Source organism: Grus americana, chromosome 4 (assembly GCF_028858705.1).
Source record: "Grus americana isolate bGruAme1 chromosome 4, bGruAme1.mat, whole genome shotgun sequence".
Taxonomy (NCBI): domain Eukaryota; kingdom Metazoa; phylum Chordata; class Aves; order Gruiformes; family Gruidae; genus Grus; species Grus americana.
In genome coordinates, this window is record NC_072855.1 from 81,833,311 (window position 1) to 81,857,605 (window position 24,295).

The 24,295-nt window shown below is 43.1% G+C and overlaps 3 protein-coding genes across 7 annotated transcripts in view; 2 read left to right on the forward strand and 1 right to left on the reverse strand.

Annotated features, from left to right (window-relative positions):
* RASSF6 (Ras association domain family member 6) overlaps positions 1 to 2,309 on the reverse strand; it is a 47,804-nt gene extending 45,495 nt beyond the window's left edge. For 2 of the 5 annotated variants that reach the window (XM_054823368.1, XM_054823367.1), the window contains exons 1-2: positions 1,779 to 1,916; positions 517 to 602 (exon numbers count right to left, since the gene is read on the reverse strand). The gene's annotated coding sequence lies outside the window, so the exon portion shown is untranslated. Of the gene's footprint in view, positions 1 to 516; positions 603 to 1,778; positions 1,917 to 1,936; positions 2,002 to 2,206 lie in introns of those variants that run through there. The other 3 variants (XM_054823371.1, XM_054823370.1, XM_054823375.1) reach the window with 3 other exon arrangements.
* LOC129205611 (interleukin-8-like) lies at positions 1,906 to 4,542 on the forward strand. The gene is made up of 4 exons (XM_054823384.1): positions 1,906 to 2,051; positions 2,232 to 2,367; positions 3,159 to 3,242; positions 3,795 to 4,542. Exons 1-4 carry the CDS (start codon positions 1,988 to 1,990, stop codon positions 3,823 to 3,825), a joined length of 315 nt encoding a protein of 104 aa, XP_054679359.1. The 5' UTR covers positions 1,906 to 1,987; the 3' UTR covers positions 3,826 to 4,542.
* A 10,076-nt stretch (positions 4,543 to 14,618) lies between these two features.
* On the forward strand, positions 14,619 to 17,975 carry LOC129205612 (interleukin-8). Its single transcript, XM_054823385.1, has 4 exons — positions 14,619 to 14,776; positions 15,543 to 15,678; positions 16,458 to 16,541; positions 17,133 to 17,975. The coding sequence occupies exons 1-4, from the start codon at positions 14,716 to 14,718 to the stop codon at positions 17,161 to 17,163; spliced, it is 312 nt and encodes a 103-aa protein (XP_054679360.1). The 5' UTR covers positions 14,619 to 14,715; the 3' UTR covers positions 17,164 to 17,975.
* The last annotated feature ends 6,320 nt before the right edge of the window (positions 17,976 to 24,295 follow it).

Sequence of the window (24,295 nt, forward strand, 5' to 3'; positions counted from 1 at the left end):
AGTACAGAAGCAATAACTTTGAATTCATGAAATTAAAGACAAAGAACAGTTTCCTAGGTTTATTCGGAAAGGAGGTCTACGTTCCTCAGGCAACGCAATTTATACTGCCATTTTCCGCTTGCATGTGGGCCAGAAGACATTTCCATTGATACTCTAATTTACATTTCTGTAAACAGTTGGCTGTGCATGGAAATAGCGTGTTAGGGGGACATAAAAAGTCCAGAGATTGGAATGAACAATGCAGTCTGTGCTGCTATCAGGCAACAGGACAACTTTTTGTAAAAAGAGATGATCACCTGGAGACGTGATAAAGGTCTACAAAACTATGAAGGAGATGCAAATAGGGGATAAGGATCAATATCTAGCTCTTGTTTTACCATAAAAGAATCAGGAGGCATCAAATGAAAACAGGCTTAGCGTGGGAGACTACTAGGGATAAGTCTCGAACACGCTCGATCTTGTCTTACACGTTCCTAGACATCTGCTGATGGCCATGACTGACGAGAGGATACTCACCAGGCAGACTTCTGCTTTGACATCGACGGGCCGTAATTAAGTGCTTATGTGCTCCCTTTAGCTAACCCAGCTATGTTCACTGCAAGCTGAAAATTTACAGGAAAAACAGGTGCTTAATTCTATATCCACACATCTTAGGCCACTATTCACAACACGTCCCCTAAGACTAGTTATAAACTTAATTGTGTAAAACCACAGACACTCATATATACGGTAACTCTAAGTGGAATTCAGTCTGGCGCGCACAAATCTCTGTGTCCTTCGTGATGAGTCATAGAACAATAAACCTTTATTCGTTCCTATCTGGTCCTGTGCTTTGTTCCTTTGACTGTCTCCACTACCTGGCAGAAGAACAATAACGGGATTCCTTAATGTTTAACTTGTGTTTTAGCATTATTTTCTATTGCTAATAAAAATGGTTGTGCATCTCTGACTTTACCTGAATAATCCTCCTTTCCAATCCCATCTTCACTTTTCCTTTAATTTTATCATAATCAGAAGAAATCTTTTCTTTATGGGGTCAAATTTAAATTTGCAAAAGTGCCTCAATTGATTTCAGATGCAGAATCCCGCAGCAGCTTTTAGAATTCTCCTCTGCCCGAATGCAAAGCAGCAAACAGTTAAGAAGTTTTGGCTTCAGCAGAAGCAGTCATCCTCAGAAAAAAAATCCACCTGCTTAGGCAAAGCCATTCATCATATTATCATAACATATTCCATATGTTCTCAATAGTACGAGAAAGTCAGTCTGGATTCTGTTGCTTATTTCAGTGATGCTAGGTTTTAATGTATCAAAAAGTACTGGAAGTATTTCTGCAGAAGTTATCTCAGAATATAAAGAAAGATTTCTTAAAATGTAGTTGCATATAAGGACAAGGGGAGTGCGGTAAAATCCAGTTCTAGCACTTACCATTTCTAGAAAATATTAGCTCCTTCTTCTATCATGTTTTAAAATGAAAAAAACCCAAACAAACCCCAAACTAAAGCCCAGAGACACAGAGATGGAAAATCACAGATCAAATGCCTTCCCCCAGAAGCGGAAAGTCACAAAGAGTAACGTAACAACAACATCGAAAGTACGAAGGCACAAAAGAAAATAATCACGAGAAATAGAGTATTACAAAACCCTATAGATTCCATAAAGCCAAGTACAGGGCAATTTTGTACGTATTCTATGATTTTATATTTCTTTAATTAATAAAGTGGTTTGTGCTAATGAAAAGCAATTTCGTGGTCATCTAGGGAAAGGGGCTTACCCCACTCACCTGTGACTCATTTCACAGTAGCATCGTACGGGTTGGGAGTTTCCACCGGTGTGACCCACCCCTGATGCTGGGGTGCAGCGGGGAGGCCAAGGCAGTATATAAACACGGCAGGTCCCAGAGCACAGGCACTGAACACCCTCAGGGCTGCGGGAGCTCACCTCGCCACAGAACCAGACCCAGGCGACCCAAGGAAGAAACACTCTTGCGTCATGATGGGCAAGGCTATGGCTGCCATCCTGACTCTTCTCCTGATCTCAGCGGTTGGGACAGAAGGTAAAGAAACCCTTCCGAAAGCTTTCCTAATTGCTCGGGGGACTGCTGACAGGGAAGATACTACGCTGTCTTACAAGCTCAGCAAATAACTGATCTGATACCGTAAGCAAAAAGAACATGTTGTGCTTCCTTCTGGGAACAGTGAAACAGCCCACCTTTTTCTTCCTCCTTGTTTTACAGCTAAGGCCGTGCCACGGTCAGCGATTGAACTCCGGTGCCAGTGCGTAGGCACCCACTCCAAGTTCATCCATCCCAAGTTCATCCATAACGTGAACCTCATCCCCAGCGGACCTCACTGCAAGAACGTTGAAGTCATGTAAGTGCTTTTGCAAAATCCTCCCGATTACTTAACAAGAAGGAAACAGATTTTACATTCAGGATGATGTAAGTGTTCTCAGAATGATGTAACAAACCAGTAGGTGCGGCTACGCAGAACGTACAACAGCAACGCTGCTCTTAGAAACAATATGCTATGTGTTTTAAGTTGCATGTTGGTTTTGCCAAAACACCCCATGCAATATTTCAACCTAAAGCTGCGGTCATCAGACAGCAACTAACTTTCTAAAACTCTGAATTCCACCAGCATACGAGAAGAGAATTAAACTCACGGCACCGTGCCGAGCAAGTGATCAAAACGTGAATTTTAACAGATAGGTCAAAAATATGATCGCACTCCTACTTAAGTCAATGCAAAAACTACTGTGAGCATAGAAATCATCTAATCCAGTCACAATTCCAGAACGCTCACTGTAACAAAATTCCTGCGGACCGGGCAGTACAGTTTCTGAATCAAGATGGAAAGATTTAGCCCTTCAGTTAAACACCGCCACAAATACAAAGCAAGCTGGGGGCGGGGGGAGGAGGGAGGAAGCAATTTGGAAAAGAGCGAGAGTCCTGCAAATGATTTAATGCATTCAAGCAAACAGATATGAGAAGACATCAAACCATTTAAAAAAACCAAACCTTTATGTTAGGCTACAGCCTCAACCGATACAGCTCAAAGTAGAACATGTAAGTGTACACCTAGGATGATGTTACGCGAGAAAAGGGAAATTGCCTTGGAATTCACTAAGTAGACCTTTTCCCTTCCTTTTTTCTCTGTTGCAGAGCTACGCTGACAGACGGCAGAGAAGTGTGCCTGGAGCCCACTGCTCCCTGGGTGAAGCTGATCATCAAGGCAATTCTGGACAAGTGAGTCATTTGTTCTCAGTGAGCACGGCTTATCAAAAACCTGCATTTTAAATGAGCTAGCAAACACGTACGGCGTAAAGTGGTCAGACATTCTGCCTCCTCAAGCAGTTACCACCGTGTGTGATTGCTCTGAGCTTTAATTAAAGCATTAGGTTCAATCCCTTCCTGTGCCGCGCACCCCACGTGAACGTTGGCTACGTCTCTCGTAAGGCACGAGCGTATTGAAAACCTGCAGCTCAAGCGCTCAGGAAATGCAGGCTTTAACCGACTGGTTTCCTCTTGCTTGCAAAGGCAGAAAGCAACAATCGTTTTTTCAAAACTGACGGCGTTTAGATGGGTCGGGGGAAAGTCGGGCCCAAGAGGTGGCAAGTTACTGAGTAGGTGTGAAATGGTCACCGTGTCCCAGGGTCCCTTAGGCTCAGTAACAGCTTTTAAGGTGCGTGGACAGAGAAGCGCAGACCCTTAGCAGTGGATTTGAGCTGATTCCAGCGAGTGATACCTGTCCCGTGGACAAGTTCTAACTGTCTCCTTTTCCATTTTCTGTCTTTCCAGGGCAAACGCCAAACCTGAGACAGTGTCGTAAGGCGAAGAAGAAAAAATTCCTAACTCTTCCAGGAAAGCAACAATGGGAGAGACGCTCATCCAGATTCTGGCAGCTCAGCTCCTCCTGCCTCCTACATTCACGCTGCTAACAGCACCTAGAGAGTACGGATTCCCTGTTTTTGTAGTTAGTTGACAACGGTACTTTTAAGTCTTTTAAAGAGGTCTCGTTACATAGGAGAGAAACCACTGACACCAGAAAAAGCTGGCAGAAAAAATGGCTTGTGAAAGGAGATGGAGACGATTCTGGAGTCATTTTTGCTCAAGACAGCCGGATCAGGGCAGTGCATTCTCAGCAGAGCTTTCTCTAAATGACAGCTTCCCTTTTTGCTAACAGTGTAGCAAAAGGCCACTGACCCCTCTCCAGGAAAGCACGGACAGGTAGCATCAACTATACCTAAGTCACTGCCACTCAGAGCGGGCTCTGGGCCGCAAGAGGGGAGCTTGCCAATTAGCAAGCCAAAATTCTGAGACGTCAGGTTTTGTGCTATCATTTTCAAGATCTTATTTACTGTGAATTAGTGTTTTGAAGGTATAAACATACATTTTAATCCCATCTTTTGTTAGAAAAAGGCACTTTATTTATTTATTTATTTATCTATTTATTTATTTATTTTTACTTTTGCATAAGAATGTAGTTGGTCTTCAATATTTATTTGCTTGTTTATTTATGAAAAATATTTATGTTTATGTACCTAATAAATGCTTGTTGAAATGTTTTCACTTCAATATTGTGATTAATTTCCTTATTGAAATACAGAACTGAAAAAGAGGATGCGTTTTCTTACATGTTGTATCTTGCAGTGGGTTCTCAGAAGGGCAAGCGGTGGCTGAGTTGGGGGGGGTGGGCGGGTAATTACAACAGCAAATTTTTGCCTCTAGCGAGGGCAGATGGTTTCCAATAGGAATTATAAAAATGATCTACTTCCTTCTTCTTTTGCTGCCAGACTCAGTGTTTTCAGAGGTCCGGGTCGTAAAATTCGCAGATAGAAAGTAATGAACAAATAATGGTTAGTCACAGACATTGCAGGGCCATAGCAGTGGCGGTGCTGGGACAGCACGTCAGCTGAGAATCTGGCACTGAACAAAGTTTTTCATTAACTTAAATGAGCTGGGAAACCTGATAAACATTAGGGAAGTCACTGAGCATCCTCCCTAATTCCAGTGAGGAGGGAGGACTACATCACAAGAAATGCTAATAAATAGAGCTCCGATTGTACGGCCGCACATCTGCCTGAGACACAGCGATTTGCAGAGGAATGGCTGGAATACGAGCAGTAAACACTTGAGAAAATGGGAAAGTTGAGCTAATGTTTTGATTTTTTTTTTCCCTTTGGTCTTTTCCCATAAGAAGCCGCTCCGTATTCTGCACAAACAGTTCATGTTTGCTCACGGCGCGAGATAAAAAGGGAGTTTCTGGTACTGTTTGAGCAAGCTCTTATGCAAGATGACAACTATTCCAACCGCACTTTGCCCCCTACCCCCATCTCTGCCCCTGTCCCACCGCACGGCACTACACAGCCTGCAAACCTCGTCCCCAGAAGCTAAAGGAGACAAAGTTTCTCAAGAGGACAGGTCTTGTTCAGACTTGTCTTACAACACTAAGCCTTCCTGTTTTCCGACTGACTTTTACAAGCTGGCTTCTTTCAGAAATCTGATTTGGAGGTAAGCATGACAGAAGTATCAGCCGAGAATGGGGAGAGGTGAGGAAGAACCGCTTGACATGCACGCCCATGAAAGTATGTGAGTATCCTAAAGGACCGGCACCAGTTTCAGTGCTATACGGATACTTACAGTAAGCGTGTAACCTTTGTTACCAGCAAAATCCCAGTCAAGTTACTGGGAGCTGAACCACAGCCAAGGAAGGGCTCTTCTCGTAAAATATTCTGTCATCAGCAATGGCTGCGCTCCCAGGACCCCAGGCAAGGCATCCGCACAGCGGCTGAACCATATCCCATCTTTCTCCACAGGTTAAAATTCAGAGGCTGGCTAGGAACGATAAACTATCGCATTTCTTTTCTGTGTGCGCTCACAAGATACCTTTCTTAGGAACGCAACAACAACAACCTTCACGCTTCCAAAACCACGTTTCAGTGCTCTCAGAGGCTGCTAAGGGAAGCACTGCGGCTCTTCTGACTTGATGATTACCTTGGTCTAACGTGGGCTGTTCTTCTGCGTTGTTTCTGCTCTGCCAACGCTGTCTCTGCAAAGCTGAACTCGGACTCCAGGAAATTACTAATTCTCCTGGCGAAATATTTTTACGTCGGGACACTTAATTAAACCAGTTATGAACTAGTTAACGATCTCAGTGAACATATCCAAAGTGTTGTCTTGCTCCCAAGTGAGCAAAAGCCAGACGCTGTGTATGTCCAGGATAAACTGCCATCTCCCCTACGTACATTTGGCAGGGTCCTTCTTCTCAAAACCCAAGTGCATTCTTAATTTTAGGGAGGTACTGAAATTCACACGGACAACATATTTTATCAGATCACAATTTGGTCCAGTTTCTTTCCCCGAGAACTCCTTTTTTTCACCTCACAAAGATAAGAATATCCAATATCCCAGTGACTAAACCATACACACTCCAGAAACGGATTCCTGAGGAATACTTGAGAGATTTCGCTCATGACACGTGTTCATCTTCTGGTTTAAACACCTACGATTATTCTAGATGCATGAGGTTAGAAACAAAAACAAGTAACTTCCTAAGTGTTTCTTTGATTCAGGGGTTATTACAACTCTTACTGTCAGATACTCTCTCTTTCCATATTCTGAACAAATCAAATTTTCAGAAGACCTTCAGTGACTTAGGTGACAATGCCTCAGTCATTTTAAGCTCATAATTTCCTGTTCAATGACTAGAGAAGCTTTTCGGTTCAGAATTAAGCATCTAAATCCCTTTAGCCGAACCGAAAACGACAAAATCCTTTCAGAGAACAATACAAATTAGTTATGTCTTGCCTTCATAAGACGCTGGCTAAATAACTTCATTAGAGTCATACCAAAATACAGTCCATAAGATCGGGATGAAAAGTTCCCATAATTACATTGGGTAAAAGTTTTGGCACAAGGTAATTAAACTCAATGCAAAGAGGTGAACAGAAATTCTGCGTTCAGAGAGGGGGTTGAAAGTCTCTTCATTTGGGGTTGGGGGATGCCTGGCAACGCTGTAGTGATTTCCGAGTGCGAGCTCAGCGTTGTTGCTTAAAACTAGTGTCTCGTGGAGAAGTACATACGGAAAGTGATGGATAATAATCACAATTTAAACAAATGATTAAAAATAGACAGCAGCAGAAGTCAGGGAATTCTGAAGTGCCACCGAACGGACTGCGCAGAGAAAAAAAAGTATCGTTTGCATTTGCATCTGTTACGATGCTGTGGCTGTTTCTGGGCTTAAAATATACTTCTGTCAGGAAATCAGTTTATTCCTATGCCGTAATATTTGCCTAACCCTAGACTTTAAGAAATGTTCAAATTAAGACAGAACCTTTTTTCTGAACGTGTCCATACGTCTCTTTTCCAAATGACAACTTTTTCCTATTTGTACTCTTATTCTTGGTAGGCAGGTTGATGATGTTGCTTCCTCAGAGCAAGAATTATGCGATTTGCAGAAGAGAATAAAGAATATGAGGAGATGATCACGGCAGAAACTCGTAAACAATACAGGGAGATAGTTGATAACGTTAACCGACTTTGTTCAAGTGATGCTATTTAGGTGTAGAATCTGGCCGGGCACAAATGCACAATGAAAACATCCACGTATTCTCACTTAGAGATACGAGTTTAACTTGAAATGCATCTGCGTACCAACAGCACACCAACAGCTCGGAGACTGAAACTGCTGCTGTTGTGCAGATGCAGTTAATTTTATCTCAAAATCTTCAGCAATCAGAGCGTCTGAGTAACAACATTAAGGCTGACAGAAGGGAATATTCTGTGCGTCACAGGAGCAAATAATGAGATTGTTCATTTACCTAGACATAAGTTATTTTTGTTCCACAGGTAAGGCCCTGTCGAAGACAGAGGAAAAAGGCTTCCAATGCCACTGCATAAGCACTGGTTCCGAGTTCATCCCTCTCACGGCTACTCAGAATGTGAGATGAAGCCAAAGAGGACCTCGCTGCAAAAATGTGGAAGTCTTACTTTCAGTAGGAGGAAGTTCAGCATTTCACACTCTAGTTACTTATTTACTTTGGGTGAATTATGTGGTCTTGCGAAGCCTCGTAGGCGCTAAGTATCAGTATTAGGCCTTCTATCCCAAGGAACGAGCTAATTTCCCAACAATGTTACAAGCCGCTTCCAGACCGTATTTTAAAAGTCTCCCTATGCTAATATCTTCGTTATGACCAACATAAGAGGAGAGAATTAGATCCCCATAGTACATTCAGGGCACAATTAATAATTTAGACAATGAAGAATCAAAGATACAATCTCGACCTCTCCGACGCGAATTCAAACAATTTCCACTAACTTGGTCTGCATGTGGCAAAGTTTGAAACGCCGCGAGTTATTCCCTGTGTCAGAATTTTGCATATGGAGCATTTTCCTGTGCGGGGACTGTGGAACTTAAACTGTAAAATCCACGGGAGTACAATGTAAAAGATATGGTAAGCTTCATTTAAAATCCCATCAGGAACTATTCACATGGATTGGACCAATGCCTTTATGTAAACAGAAGGGAGCTTTCAGGGGTTTATGCTTTCACTACGGTTTCATAAGCGAGTAATACTTGTACAATCATACCCTCTGTGCAGCATTGCGTGCCGTCCAGTTCCACCTCACTAGTAATTGGTAATTTTGGGTTTGACTTAAAATAAAAAAAGTTTCCAAGATAATTAGGTTCCTGAAAGATCTATCTGCTAAACTATGACCAGATAGAGAACAGAAACCAAATAAAAAATTCATCAGGCTCATTAAAAAGATTGCATCATAAGCACCTATATTGACATCGGTCATTAAAAAAAAAAAGCCCCAAACTTAAATGCCTAAGTACAGAAAAAGTACAGCAAAATAATTTTCCCTAGTTTTCGCAGAAATGCTAGCTGGAAAATACCAAACAAGTTTAACAAACAAAAGTTTGTACCGTGTCCTCCAGTTACTTAATTGTCAAATAGCTAAGATAGATGTCAAAACTTTAGGAGAGTGGGAGGGATCCGCCTAGCCGTAACTTCTTTGTTTCTTTCTTGGCAGAGCTACGCCGAAAGGTGTCAGACAAACGTGTGTGGCACCCGCTGCTCCCTGGGCCCGGCTCACTGTAAGGGCTATTTTGGCCAGGCAGGTTGTTTTCTTTACTAGAACAGATTCAGGTGAAAGCTATTTCTAAAAGGCATCTTTTAATTCCTTGGCAAGAAAACGTTCACCCTGCTCAGGCATTACTAATTCCTTCCAACAGTTCTCTCTAAATCTGTATCTCTAAATGCCTGCGGATTAAAATCGTTTCCTAGCTTTGATACCTTCCCTGTGGGTCAAGCCACCCAAAAGGCTACAGGTCTGATGCACCAAAACATCCGCTGACAGCACAATGCGGGTGTGTGCCGGCCGCTTCCAAAAACCAAGCCCGGAAAGACTCGCTTCCTCTTTCTGGGTGCAGCTGGCATTTCTAAGCTTATTAGCTCTCACTGCTGTAACGGGCACCATCACGTCCCTGTTTCACACGGTTTGGACACAGGCGTACGGAAGTCCTTTCTGTTGGGGTAGTACTTGTGTAAACACAGGAAATTTTCTTTGTCTTTGCACACGTGTCAATGGTTGAAACAGTAAAAGTAGGTCATTAACAACTTGTGAGCACCTACTGCTCTCCCTCTGGCTTGTATTAATTGTAACTGTTTCATTAATAAATTTCTGAATTCACTTTATACTTCATCTAATTACAGGGCCAGAGACAATATTCAGTCACCAATCAAAGAAAAGTCAAGGAAAAATACACCTTGGGGTTCTTCTAGGATATGAAATGAGAGGAGACGCTTGCTGACGAGAATGTCAAGGAACAGATCCCCCCTTCTGCTACATTACTACATTTGATTATTTTTTTTCCCCGAGCCAGTTGCTGATTCTACGTACTTCCTTTGCTGTGTCTATCTCTCAAACTCTACCCGTAATGGGCCAAGGACTTAAAGCTTAATGAATGTGTTTTAGTGCTGTAAGGACAAGAACAAGAGGAAATAAATTACCCTGAAATGGCCTCACTTAAAGCAGAAATGGACACGAACAAACATATAACAAGGAAGAGTCTGCGCAGCTTTGAAGGAAGTCTTTCACGCAGTTCCTACGGTTCTTTGAAGGTGACAACGAGCCTGTGGATGTGGAAGGTCCCGCAGGTACACTCAAATTGTCTTTCTGAAACCCTTTCGCAACCCTCACCAAACATTAGAAATACTGAGGCTAAGAAAGAAGCCTTTCACAACAGGTGAATACCTAGAAAGGCGGACAGAATGAAAAGGTCAGCTTGTTTGGTAAAGGGACATCACCCATGGATCCCTACACCAGCTTGTGTAGAGTCCTAATTGGTTTGGCATATCCGCGAGTGGTCTGGGAAGGTCCTGTGCTACGAGCTGAAGTATTCTGATGATACTAAATGAAAAGCAGTAAAGACTAGGCTCAACTACAAAGAAGTGATACCTCTGGGTGGCCATGAGAGAAGTGAATCACACCCATTTCTCCATGAAAGAACCGCCTTTCAGAGAGCGGCAGAGAGCCTCCACCAGACGCTCCTGACGGCCGTAGCAACGTGTTCCACAAAGACCAAAGATTACTTTGAAAAGAAAATAATTTCTTTGGCGGCATATCTTTAAAATGATCTGCGAGACAGGCACTCACTGGAATGGGGAACGGGGGGTGCTGATTAAAATGTGACTGACTGAAGGAAAGGAAGAGTGGTTCTAAGTGACTCCAGCTAGACAGTATTTGACTGGGACTGACCTCCACTGGAGCCCCAAAGCAGAGCAGCTCTGGATTCAGATGCGAACTCGTAAGCTGACTAAATACACGGATTGTTCCTTCCCGCTCATGCTCCCCTCCCCGTTTTGGTAAACAATAAGAAGTGACCTATCCAGTGGCTTGAGATCCAATGGATCGGCAAGTGTATGTACAACAGCTTTTATGCAAAACAGATCTCATTTATAATACTAACTGGTATATTTTTATTCTAGATACCTTATATTAATATGGTCAGTGACTTTTCATATTGAAATAGATTAAATGAAACATTTCATTTAAGCCACAATGTTTTAACTGAAAGCTACAATGCAGAATTGACTGTTGTCAAGCAGAGCTGAAACATGTATAATAAATAAATATGCAGTCACATAAGTACACACTTATAGTTTTATATTCGTAAATACATAAATTAAAAGGCAAATCAACCAAAAAGCTGCACGGCTATTTTGCGATACCAAAGGGATTCAGGAAAGTCCAGCACTTACTGTGATCTGACATAACCATCTATATTTAGAGACTGAAGTTTGAAAAAAAAAAAAATCACAAACTGACCTAAGCTTTTCTCCTTTCTTTGCTATGACTTCCTCATACAGCATGTCAAATCCCAGATGTTTAGGAGACATTCTGCTTTTTACGTATCAGCTCCCTACACTCTGCCTCACTGTAAACTTCCACAAGTGTTGGCACAACATCGTGCCCAGTTTCTGAGCAGCGGAAGCGATTATTTCCCAGCCCCTGTATTTGCCCCTTCCGCTCTCCGCAGCTCAGGTGGACTGGCAGGTGAACGCCAAGCCCTTTGTGGGGAAAACGAGGTGGCTTCAGAGGACAGAGTGGGATTTTCTCCCTGGGAACAAGAGTGGGCTGGAAGAGAGGATGCACAGGAGACAGGATTTGACAGGGTTGGCCTTGCGCAGGCTGAACCCTCGTTCCAGCGAAAGCTTGGTCTCCTGAGCCTTTGGGGTCTTGTGCGCACAACTTGTCAAGTGAGAGGTCTGAATTTGTCTAAAACAAGGCGGATTCTTAATTTTCTTAGAGAGAGTAACTTTATCAGCCCAGAGGCTGGAGCATTCCTCTGGAACTGCGACGACTCAAAACAGTAAGGGACTGAAGTCCAGCACTCCTCCATCCCTCACGATGGTCTCGGTCACCAGAGTACACATGAAGGCCCCTCACTGGGTCCCTCGGGCTTGGGTGTCCTTTGCTACACGCAAAGACTCTAAACGATCCCGAAAGATTCCCTTTTGACTTTTGTGTTCATTTGACAAGGCAATGAAGTCATCAAAAAGAAAAACCACTAGTTTCCATCCTGCAGCACAGACAACACATCCTGTATCCTGACTTAAAACACAGGCAAGGGAGGCATTTACTTCCCTTTTTAGCAGTCTTTCAGCAATCGGACTATTGCATAACTGTTGTTTTGTTCGTTACAAGCGTGCTTTTAACAGAGTTAAGCATGGAAGGTCTCTGCCTGCAGCGGTATCAGCTCACTCAGTGACGTTATCCATTTGCACAAGTCATTTCTGATGGCTGGCGGGAAAACACACGCTGCCAAGATCAGATAATGGATTTGGAGTTCCCATAGGCAGGGGCTGGGACGAGATCCTGGGCAAAGCGTTGAAGGGATGCAGGGAGAACTTGGGCGAAGCACGGCACTCCCAGGAACGCAGGTTAGGAGCGCCTGGCCTTTGGGCTTGATCTCACGTCTCAACCTTTTTATGCCACTATCGTCTCTATTACACCCCCTTGACACCGTCCCGATGAAACTCTGTCACGCCAGAGAAAAAGCGGAGGTGGAGGAGATGCTTTAGCTCTCAGAAAACCTAGTGGATTTTTATTTCATTACAAACATCCTGCTCTTCTAGACAGATACTTACTCCTAGCTCAGGGGCAGGGTTAATCATGTAGGTGGAGTAGGCTCTTGGCTCCACTTTTGACGTGGGGATTTCTGCGGATCCGTTACTGCCACACTCAGGAAATAGCTGAGTCTAGCGATAAGGAGGACAAGCAGTCATTGGTTTTACTCGGGGATTCGAGGGGGAATTTTCTTTTTTTGCCTCAGACATTAATGACATTTCAGTGCACGCCAAAATTAGATAAAAGAGCTGCAAATAGTAAGTAAGAAAAGCGGGATCCCTAATCAAATTTTAATTACCCTGTGTGTGTGCATACATACATACATAGAGACACAGAGAGAAAGAGAGTAAACACAAAAGAATCAGCAAAACCTCCTTCCAAGCAAACTGGCTGAAGGTCCAGCATCTACAATCTGACGCCAGTGCAACCACCCTGTGAATTTAACATAACCTATACAAGGTAATACAACATAAACAATAAAACATAACCTCCCGTACCTGGTAAAATCCTCTCCTTTTTCACGCCTTCAGAGAACTACGTGTATTTTTCAGTAAAGCTCTCTAAGACATACAGCTAAGGAGAAGCACCACTAGGAGTCAGAATCGCTATCTTCTGTTGACTCAGTATTCGGCAAGAGGCAGGAGAGAAAAATCTCTTCTCCTGATATATTTTCTTGGGCCAGCTGACATAATGATGGGAAACAGATGAATTTTCATCACAAAGTTCCTTTTATCAAGTAAATTAATGACAAATGGCACACAGTAAACCATACTAAATTATGGGCAAACTATGAAAATATTACTATAAATGAATGATAATGCTTTACATGCTAAAGATAATTGAGTTTTTACAAACTCCTCAGAGTTGGGGAGAAGCACCTCTATAAATCCACAGATCACAGGAACACAAAGCTTTGAGGATGGAGATGCCAAGCAGCAAAAGTCATCACGGTCAAAAGGACAACGCTTTTACGGCACCGAAACAGGATGGCTTCTCCTAATGACACACGCTCCAGAAGGGTTAACAAACCAAATGAACGTTCATTTAAGCCCAGATCATCATTTGGGCCTGAGCCTTCCCTACCGGCCACAGCAAATAAACACCCCGCGCTCATGCACCGAGGTCCTTTAACAGAAATGTCGATAGCAGTGCCATAATACTGCATGTGATTTCCCTTTGCTGAGACCTAGGGCTACGGTCACTGAAAAAGATTACAGAAAAGACTTATTAAAAATATCTAGCCTTACAAAAGAAACAAAAGCAGTCGCGTTCAGCAGGTCATGCTGTTTTGCTTGGATACAAAGCTTGCTCTGCTTATCAGTCATTAACGTGTGTGACATGAAAAATGCAGGCAGGATTTTCAAAGCCGCTCAGAATTTAATATCTGCTTCTCACAGGAAGCTTGGGATACTGCAGCCTCTATTCCTTCTCTGAACAGACAGTATTAGGGATGCATTTACTCTGTGAGATGTCACTTGAACAGAAAAATAGAACAAAAAATTAAAATAATTACCGTCAAAATAATGCTGAGGTAAAATCCCGACACCCCTGAAAAAGCTGCCCGATTTCCACTCCAGTGGCTTAAAATCAGGCAAGTAGAAGCTATCACCATAAACAGAGATAAGAAATTAAATAGCTCAAGTCTAGAACTGGCGTCCCTATGAAGAACAGTTATTACCCTGAAGAAAATAACAAAAAGTTGTGTCATAAACGTAACTGAAACCATCATAAAGTTATATTACTAAATAAGGGTATGCATTAGAAAAAGCACCAAATTTACAACAGTTTACAAAAGAAATCGGAATGTGTGGCTATTATTGACATATTTTAAATTAATACATTATTTCATGCTCAGCAGATTAATTCCTCGTCATCTAGGAAGGAGTTTCGCAACAGTCACGTGACTCATTTTTACTGCATCTGGGAAATTCCTCTAACGCAACACACAGGCTAGCAGAGCACACATGCTGGGCACAAAATCGTATATAAGCAAGATGGATCGCCCGGCTCAGGCATCAGCAATCCTCCGGGACAAGAGAGGTCACTGCTCCACAGAACCAGAGCAAAAAACTCCCGTCTAACCATGAACGGCAAACTTGTGGCTGTCCTGGCTCTCTTCCTGATTTCAGTGGCTGTGTCCCAAGGTAAGCAAATCCCTCCCCAGATCCCCGTGGCTGTAGTATTGTCTAGGCATCGACCGAGATGCTTGTCCTTGCAGAGAGGTAGCTTTATATTGGTTTCAGCAAATTAGCTTCTTTTGAGAGATTTTCAGCAACTTCTCTTCAGTCAGCGATCTACCACATAGCCCTTCTACTGAAGAGTTACTGACATCTTATGGGAAACATTTTAAGCAACTTAAATTTGCTTTGTTTCTAAGTTTTGCTTGAAGTGTCTGCAGCTAGAGACAAGATCTTCTTAAGCGCTCGAATGTTTCTCTCCCTTCCCACACAAAGAACGGTTTCTGATCTCATATTTGTTGCTTAATGATCACGCTGCCTCAAGCAAGGAACATACAGCTGGGAACGGAGAACAAACAATATGAACATAGAAGCATGGACAAGCCTCCAAGTAATGAAAAAATCTAGGGCTCTAACTTCTGTCGAGTTGCCAGTTTGTCGATCCAAATATTAAAATGATGCCATTAACCGTACAGCGTGGTCAGCACAAGTAACCACAAAATATATGGTTTTATTTTAAAAAGACGTGTTAATTGAGTTTTAAATGTACTTGGGCATCGGCTCCTCTGAAACAAATAAGCAACAGATCTTTATACCGTGAAGATTTAGGCAGCTCGAACAAATGCATTATTTTAAGTGAGAACGTTGTTAAAATAGAGCAGTCGTGCTTTACGTCCGAAACAGCGATGGTAAGCCCGCCTCTCAAACCACGATCGTCCTTTTCTGCTTGCAGGGAGGACCCTGGCAAGGATGGGAACCGAGCTCCGGTGCCAGTGCATAGCCACGCATTCCAAGTTCATCCCGCCTAAATCCATCCAAGATGTGAAGCTGACCCAGAGCGGCCCCCACTGCAAGAACGTCGAAGTCATGTAAGTAGCTCTGCGAGAGCCTCCCTCCTCTGCACCGACACCCTGCTGCCGCTGCCGGGGCCCTGACGCTTCGTGACAGTTAGCAGGCTGAGACATGTAGTCGGATTCGGTTTTTCTTCTGAGAGACGGTTTTAAGTAATACATCATGTTTTTCATCGTCTCTGTGACCTTACGTATTCCTCAACTGATCATTATGTGTCTGTCATGGGACACGTTACATATTTCTGGTGGCAGAACATGAATTTCAAGGACTGGTCAGTTCTCAATGCACGAGGTAATAACGTAGTTTAAATCCTGCATTTATGAGGCAGGCAAAACTCCCATTAAAAGACTCCACGTCAGTCTCAGCGAGAAAAAATAAGCTCCTACAAGCATATTTAGGCAAACAATGAAACTAATTCGGTCTTGAATAGCACGGAGGAGAGACTAAAATGTTGAAATCCTTGTACTGCTGAAACACCTTTTCAGCACTGGAGGTTTCAATCATTGTGTAAGAAAGCTTTGCTAACGTAAACAAATTCAAAGCAAGGACCCATATATATTGAGAAAGATTTCTGGGAACGGGTGACTGCTTTGAGAGCAGGCACACAGACTCACACAACTTCTGGACGGTTTTAGTCTCCTCAGTTGTGGAACACATGTAACAAAATGGCCAAGTCTAACCTAGAGCAGTTGGGATGAATTTATACTAAGTAATCCAAAAATGCAATATTACATTCTGGGAGTAAAACAAATCCATGTAGTAGTTGCCTGACTTTTCTTTATTCCCTGTTTTGCAGAGCTACTCTGAAGGACGGCAGAGAGGTGTGCTTGGAGCCCACTGCTCACTGGGTTCAGCTGATCGTGAAGGCAATTTTGGCCAAGTAAGTCCCATTCCCTCTCAATTTGGGCAGCTGAGTGGTAAACTTGCCAAAAAAGCGCCCATTTGTAGCATTTCTTAGTGATACTTTCCATTGTCTCTTAGTCAGATTTAAAGAACAAGGTAACTTGCTGCTTAATTACAGGATTAGTCTTAGTCCTTCTAACTCTGCTGCAGGGTCCTTGTTCAAGCCTGTACGTCACTACTAAACCTTTTAAGTACCGGCAACTCCTTCCGGAGGGGAAGGAACGCAGAAGCGTTTGGCTCCTTCTGAAAAACGAGGCTTTAAAGGATTCATCTTCCCCTTGCTTACAGTAGCATATGTGAATAATTCGTATTTCCGGGTTAATGAGTTTCTTGATGCAAATAAATGCCGAAACTCGTGCTGCCAAGTTTCCTAGGTGGGCACCAGATAAGCATATGCTGAGACTTCAGTAATTGCTTTCAAAACATCACCTTTATTCTCTCTATGCCTCAAGACAGCACATAAAGTTGGAAACAGACCACTCGTCCTTAACTGTTTGTGCAGTGCTAAGCTACGATAACTGTTCTCGAACCTCCTTTTAAATTATCCTCTTCCCTCACCTCTCAAAAGGGCTCAACTGAATTCTGACTCACCGCTCTAAGAAACACAGGACAGAAGAACATCTGGGAACTGCTCCTGCTCCTCCACTGAGAGAAAAATCGGGAAAAGCATCAGTCAAGCAGTGTGCCACCTTCCGCCTCCTGCATCAGTGTTGTTATGTTAATTATGGATGATTTATTTATTTGTTTATTTATTTATTTAACTGTAATTATTTAAGGGTGTCTTTCAAATGGTCAGTGCTGTCTGTGGGACACGCTGCTCATTGACACCGAAGTCGCTGAATAGGAGAAGTGGTTTGCTAAAGGAAATGAAGAACCCTTGGCAGCCAGTTCAGCCAAACACACCTAGTTAAGTGCAATGCACTTGCAGCACAGCTTATTTACACTAAGCCTTACTATTTTGCTCTTACACCAGCAAACTGGTAATTCCTCCTGCTCCCCTGGAGTGCCCTCGTATGTTGTGTCAACAACAGTCTCCTGAACCACGGTCAGCCTGTGGCTAGGCTGTGAACTGTGATTTCTGACTTTAAAAATCTAGCCTATGGAATCTGTAAGACACTGGGTTTTGTATTTATTTATTGTGATTTGCATCGTATTGTTAAATGTATTTATTGAGTAGTTGCTATTCAAGAGGGAGAATGATGATAATTTATTTAATTTCTACTGGATTCTCCATTCCTAATATTCATTGTTAAGAAATATTCACGATCCCATGGCTCTGTACAAGGACTCGGTTGTACATCTAATTAGCTACTCAATCAGCTAATGGAAAAAACTGCATCTTACATACACAGAATTTGCTTGTGAGTGTAATTATTCCTAACAATGCATTATTAAATGTTTTCTACAAAAACCCCTGTTTGTTATCTGGTTGTTATTTCACCTTTTGATTTATTTGGAAACAGTCTGCTTCGGTTTTGCCACCTCGGCCCATTTTCTGGAATGGAAATGAAAATTTTTAGTACATGGGTACCATAACTCACCCCTTTATGGTAACCTGACATGACTGAACGCAGTAGCGAACTCTGAGGGTAGGTAAAATGCTCGCTCTCCTCTCTTCGGGCTCCTTCCAGTCCTGGGGACTGGTGGGCCGTAGGGCAAGGCTCCTTATTTAGGTACCTTGCAGACAAGAGAATTTTAACCTCAGGTGCCTAAACACTGCCGGTGTCCAGATCAGTCCCAGAGTGCTAAATCTTTACTACATTAAAAGGCCGCCATTTGACTACCAAAATGGCCATTTGTGACCTTTAATTTGGGTACCCAAACATGAAGCGTTTGTCCTTGTCTAACAACGGCTTCCTATTCTGATCCCTGAAACAGAGAGCGTTGAGTACACGATGCCTGCCACTTGCCAAACGGCCGGCTGTTCCTCCCCATCATGCACAGGCACTGACGCTCGGCCCCTTTGGGAGAGAAGCACTCACGCCGCATGTCAACACCGAGGAAGGATTCTGGCAGATAAACTGGGACGCTTCGTATGATTACCACCCCATCTCCTGTCCCACGGGGGCTGATGGAGACCTCGGCGCTCGTGGGTGTAACGTGTCTTCCCACAGGAGTCCCAGCGCAGTAGTATAAATCATCCCTGCTTAACAATTCTCTGAAATCATCACCTCCAAGTGCAACAGTGGCCAAATGAAAGCCAGCAACATCTTGGGCATCTTCACGAAGGGAACTGAGAATAAGGGAGGGCACAGGTTTAAAGCCTATTGCTTTAAACTAGTGTATACCTACACATTCATTTCACTTTTACCTACGATCCAGATGATCTTAAAACAGCAGAAGGATTTTTGCCAGATAACATTGTGATCATAAAATAAGAGCGATGTCTTTGGCTTGCTTCTTCTCAAAGACATTCTGCAGTGAGATTGAGGTCAGTCCTCTCCTTGACCCAGATGATTTTGGCATCAGTTTGAGGCCTTCAGCCACTTGAACTCTAAGCAGTGTGCTCTGTGGCCCTCCAGCTATCAGGCTCTGCAGAAGCCACAGGAGAAAACTGCACCCTTTGAAAACATGTAGACTACTTAGTAAGCGTCCGTGTGTGTGTGTGTGCGCACGCGCACGTGCGTGTCTGTGTAAGGTACCACAAAGCTGACCAAGTGGTCAGTAAGAGTCAGGACATTTGCACCACAACCAAAGGAAGCACCCTGAGATTTCACTGCAGCTAGCTACACGTTTCTGTCCATCTTCTTTTCCCAACCTCATGTAAGCTTCTGCTCCCCTTGGCCACTTCGTTTAGCATCTAAATTGTATTTCTATGACCCTGTCCGAAGCCCATTCCATGTTACAGCTGCCAGGTGTATTCATCACCCTACATTGACTTCTCTACCGCCCTCCTCGCAATTACACGTAGCAGAGGTGTTTACATGTCCTTTCTGTCCTCGGCTACTTTCTTGGTCCCTTACCTCATCCTCCTTCGAAACCACTTACACTTCCTTCTTTCACCAACCTTTTCAGTTTGGGGGCAAGAGGACAGCAGCAACAACCAACCAACCAACCAACCAAGCAACAACCTCGTGTCGTTTCCTCACCCTCAAACTCCCCGTGCCGTGCCCGGTTGCTGTAGTTCCGCTCTGGTATCAACAGCCTTTTCAATCATGAACTGTAATTTGTTCCCTCGAGTTTCAATGTAACCGTTCTTATAATACCAAAAGTGTATGTCTGTCTAATGTATCAATGCTGCAAACCACGGAGCAAGTCATTGAAAGAAATACTGGAAAGTCCCTGAAAAATACTTTTAACTCTTCCTTAGAAGAATACAGAATACAAATACTGGCTTGCTGGCCTCCACTTCTCTGTCTGTGCTGAATACTGACTAATACAAACATCCTGGCTATGTATCAGGTGACAGAGCCATTATCCATGCTTTACTTTTGTTTACGGATTGCTTCCCATTCTGGAAATGATCGCATTTCTTATGTTGTTTTCATATAACATGGGAAAATCCCAGCAAAATTACACATAGTGCTGGCTTGACATTGGAGACTTGTTCCAAGCGTTGCATTTATTCTCGTTTATATCAGGATATTATGAGCGACTCCACAGGAAATGGATCCTTTAGAAATTGCAAAGACTGCCATAGAAACCTCTGGGTCAGCAAATAGGCATTTTGTTTCTGCGTGCCAAAGTGAAACAAGATTTTTGCCACCTATAAAAATAAGCCTGAGATGGCTGTTGTTGAAAACCGTCGTGAAAAATTATTGCTAATATTACCTGCAGTTAATGAGTTTTAATAACAACTACTATTAAATAGTCAGCGTGCAGATGACTTCACCATTTCTGTGGCTTTCTAGAGAGGCAGACGCTACGCGTGGAATAATCTAGAAGGCAGGCAGAGAATCTAAGCGCAATTTGGAAATTACAAAAGGAATAAGCTCTTTTCCTTCAGTCAGATCCAATGCTTAGCAAGAGTTCAAGTGCAAACTCTGTGTGCTTACAGCTACGTATCTATAGTACTTACATTTCTTCAAACTCATCATGCTTCTGGCCTGCTCAGCATCTTGTGACAACGACTTCCACCATTTAATTACATGCCATACAAGTACACACATCCTGTTGTCACGTTGAAAGCAATACTATTTTCTCATATTTTCTCTTTTTTTCCCCCATAATTCCTTTCTAAATGCTTCCTAAAACTCTAGACGCCTTTTTGACTGCCATAAGACATTGTGCACGGTTCTATAAAAGCATCAGACCTGTGACACCCTGATGTATTTCCTCAGTGACAGTAGCTAATTTACAAGTCCTTCTGCGCACATACAGTTAGGTTACAGGTATAACCAGGCTCGCTGATATTAACTTCCACCTGCCCTTTCGTGAAACAGGCTGCATCGTGACATCTTTCTACAACTTTCTGCAGGCAGTAATTTTGCATCGTTAACAAATATGATTCGTTTAAAATGATTATCAGACTCTGACAGGCCCAACTACCTTATTCCACGAAAGTAAAAATTCACGAGGAACACGATCAAATGTTTTGGAAAGAGAAGTCATGCTAGGTTGACCAGCTCCCACTTGCCTGTATCTCTATGGAGTCAGGCAACGATTCAAGTGGATATGCGAAGGGAGACTTTTCCCTCCAAAGGGCGCATAGGCAACTCCTGTATCAGTCTATCGATTTCTCCTACTCCTTACTGGAGGACAGGCAAACTGGAGAAAATCGAATATTTTTTTCTTTTGCAGAGCGCTATTTTACTTGCATATACACCTTATAAAAATCTGTGGAAATGAGAGGTCATTAGTCAAGTAGCTTGTTTTGAGAGCACGTTTGGACCCAGCTAATCCCCTTAGTTCCAAAGAAGCCTTCAGTTTTTGAGAAGACGGCAGAAAAGAGGACAGTTAAGCAGCTTTTCTGACTCAGCTAATACAAAATGTCAAAATGCCAAAACCAATTTTTAAGCACTGAAGCAACACTCACACTGAGCCCCTGAAATTGATTTCCTTGCAACTGTTTTGCAGAATGATCAAAGCTCCGTAGCACATAAGAGGACCAAATGAATAAGTCCACGCTCTTAGCCTGGATTTTTTTTTATAGATACATATTACATGCTTCCACAGAAATAATGAATCGTCAAAAACATTGACTATTCTTCTTATCCTCCTCTGTTTTATTTTTTGCGGTCACATTTTTTTCAAGATTGCAAGCAGACAAGACAATCAGAATTCAACTGTCTATGCTAAACCCAAAATGTCGATATAATTGTAAAAGCTTGAAATACCACTTCTATTTACCTTTAGGGAGCTCCTCTGTAAATGTTGCTATCGCAACTGTTGACCTTTTTATTAAATAAGGCTATCACCGAGAAGGGAGCCTGCTCTCATATCCAGGGGCAGGGACACACATTTCAGCTTTTTCTCTGCCACCAATCAGGGCAACGAGCGTATTTACGGTTCTCGAATTCATATCTGTTCTTTCTCGACAGTTCTGTTTTGCACCACACCAGGGCGTTTCTTTCCGAGTGAGATTTAAAAATAATTTTTTGACATCACTGCTGCCTTTAGCAGAAGCTGCTATCCCCCTTCTCCTATCTTGTCTCCGCATTTCCTGATTTCTTCCAACCCTTCAGTAGCTCACATGCAGACGCAAGTGTTTGTGCAGCTGTGTGGTGCATCACCACTAAGAACTGGTAACTGAAAAATAAGAGTCGGCTCCTTTCTCTCGACTGGTTCGTTCTATGAACACTGTGTTGGTGTAATCCACAGGAAGGAACAGAGGCTAGGAGTGAGTACCTGCAGTGGGATGGGGACCATTCAAATCAGCGCTACCAACTGTTCAACAGCGGCCTGGGATCGTAGCGTTCTGGTTTCACCACATACTGGGAACACACCAGTTTGCCCACATGTAGAAGGAGAGCGAAGTGAGAACAGGATTGGAGCAATAGCATTTAACTACAGCATCTAATAGCTTGAGTCTGGGGCACGATGATGCCCTGTGATGATCTGAACTGGTACCAGTCAATGCAAAGGCTTTATGCAATCCTTATACCTTTACATTTAGCTTTATTTTATTTTTACTCCCGATAGCCACATATTAACAGATTGTAGACTCCTTACAAGGCATCCCATATGTTTCTACAAGACCAAAGATTTTCAACCCCATAGCACGCTACAGTAACTGGCTTTGAAAGAAACAGAAACAGAAACATAAATTCTACCACAGTGCAAATTTCTTCCCGGCAGGACAGCAAATAAAAGCTTTAGAAATAGCAGGTATTTGAACCCCACCCCATTTCTGGGAAAACCATAGAAACTGAGCCATTTATTTGCTCAAGGTAACAGACATTATTCAGTAAACACCCTAACCATAAAGAGCAGGGCATATATACACAATGCAGTCAACTGCACCGTTCCACTCAATTCTGATCTGTGCTACTGGGCTTTTGGCATATCGCACGGATGGCTGTGGCTGATGTTTTCATGGTAAACGCGGTGGGTTTGGTTCTGCAAAGCACTCTTCCCTCCCCCTGCATTGAACACTAAAAGTATTCGCCCCAAACAGCCAGTACTGCGTGTTCACCACTGATCTGTCCAGAGACTGCTCCACCCCAAAACACAATGAAAATACCTTCCTGGGCTTTCCCGAGGTATGTGCCTATCCCAGGGATAGGCATTTCTGACTGACCAGCCTGATAATCAGCAGCTTGTTTACAAGGCAGCAATTTCCCCTTTATCTCTTCGGTTTCACACCATCTCACAGTAATTTGCTGAGGACAGGTATCAAGGGGGAGCTCTGCTGCTCCTGAGCCCTCTTGCCTTGCCTTCTACACTCTCACAGGAAATAGGACGACTCTGGGCCCCTGTTGGGCAAAATGACCACGATACACTAGCCTGATAGTAGCCATCCACTACCTTTTTGTACAAGTGGATATTTCTGCTACTCCCAAGGCTCCTACCACCTGCAGCCATTTACACAGCTATAGATGGGATACTTGCCTTCTGCATTAGGAATCCCTGACAGCCCATCGTATTACCATAAACCAGAAATAAACGATCTCATACTAACGTGGCAGGCTGAAAACTGCACTACCTGAGGAGCAGCCTGACAGGTGGATCCAGCGTCCGCACTCTGAGGGTGGGAACCTTTTTCACAGCGTTAGGCTAGACTGCTGAACAGATCCAGCAGCTCAGTTTTAATTCACTGTCCCAAGTGTGTCAAGAGACCTAGCCCCCTTATGTAGATAGGAAGTAGATATCTAAGTATCTCAGATTATCTGTGCCTCTGGAATTTTTCTTTTCAAACAATGAAACTTGCTTTATGAGCAAGACTTGCTTGATTTATTTAATCCACAGACACCTTGCTTCCATACAGAACTAGCCTCCGAGCATGTGTTTACCTACCCGAAACAAGCGTGTTCTGAGATGTTTCCATCCCTAATGCTTCTTAAGACCGGGACTGGATTCCTCTTTATACCTGCTGCGTCAATGGTGCTCATAGCAGCTATGGGTAGCCCTGCAAATGCCACAGAAACAACATGTGAGAACTGACTCCTGAGAAACTTAACGTAATCTGCAAGGAGTTCTACATGAGCACCAGGATTTCTTCAGCACATGCGGCTTTATATCACTGGTACAGTAGCATCTAGAGCATCACGGGTTAAGGTTAAATCATACTGAAACTAAGAGATATAACCGCTGTCCTTCATTAGTAATATCTTTTATGATCAAGTAATATCT

Bases quoted from the DNA above. Each gene is read 5' to 3' on its own strand.
- LOC129205611 (XM_054823384.1), top strand. From the start codon at position 1,988: ATGATGGGCAAGGCTATGGCTGCCATCCTGACTCTTCTCCTGATCTCA. The intron at 2,368-3,158 runs GTAAGTGCTTTT...TCTCTGTTGCAG, and splicing joins TGCAAGAACGTTGAAGTCAT to AGCTACGCTGACAGACGGCA. The intron at 3,243-3,794 runs GTGAGTCATTTG...CTGTCTTTCCAG, and splicing joins ATCAAGGCAATTCTGGACAA to GGCAAACGCCAAACCTGAGA.
- LOC129205612 (XM_054823385.1), top strand. From the start codon at position 14,716: ATGAACGGCAAACTTGTGGCTGTCCTGGCTCTCTTCCTGATTTCAGTG. The intron at 14,777-15,542 runs GTAAGCAAATCC...TTCTGCTTGCAG, and splicing joins TTCAGTGGCTGTGTCCCAAG to GGAGGACCCTGGCAAGGATG. The intron at 15,679-16,457 runs GTAAGTAGCTCT...CCTGTTTTGCAG, and splicing joins TGCAAGAACGTCGAAGTCAT to AGCTACTCTGAAGGACGGCA.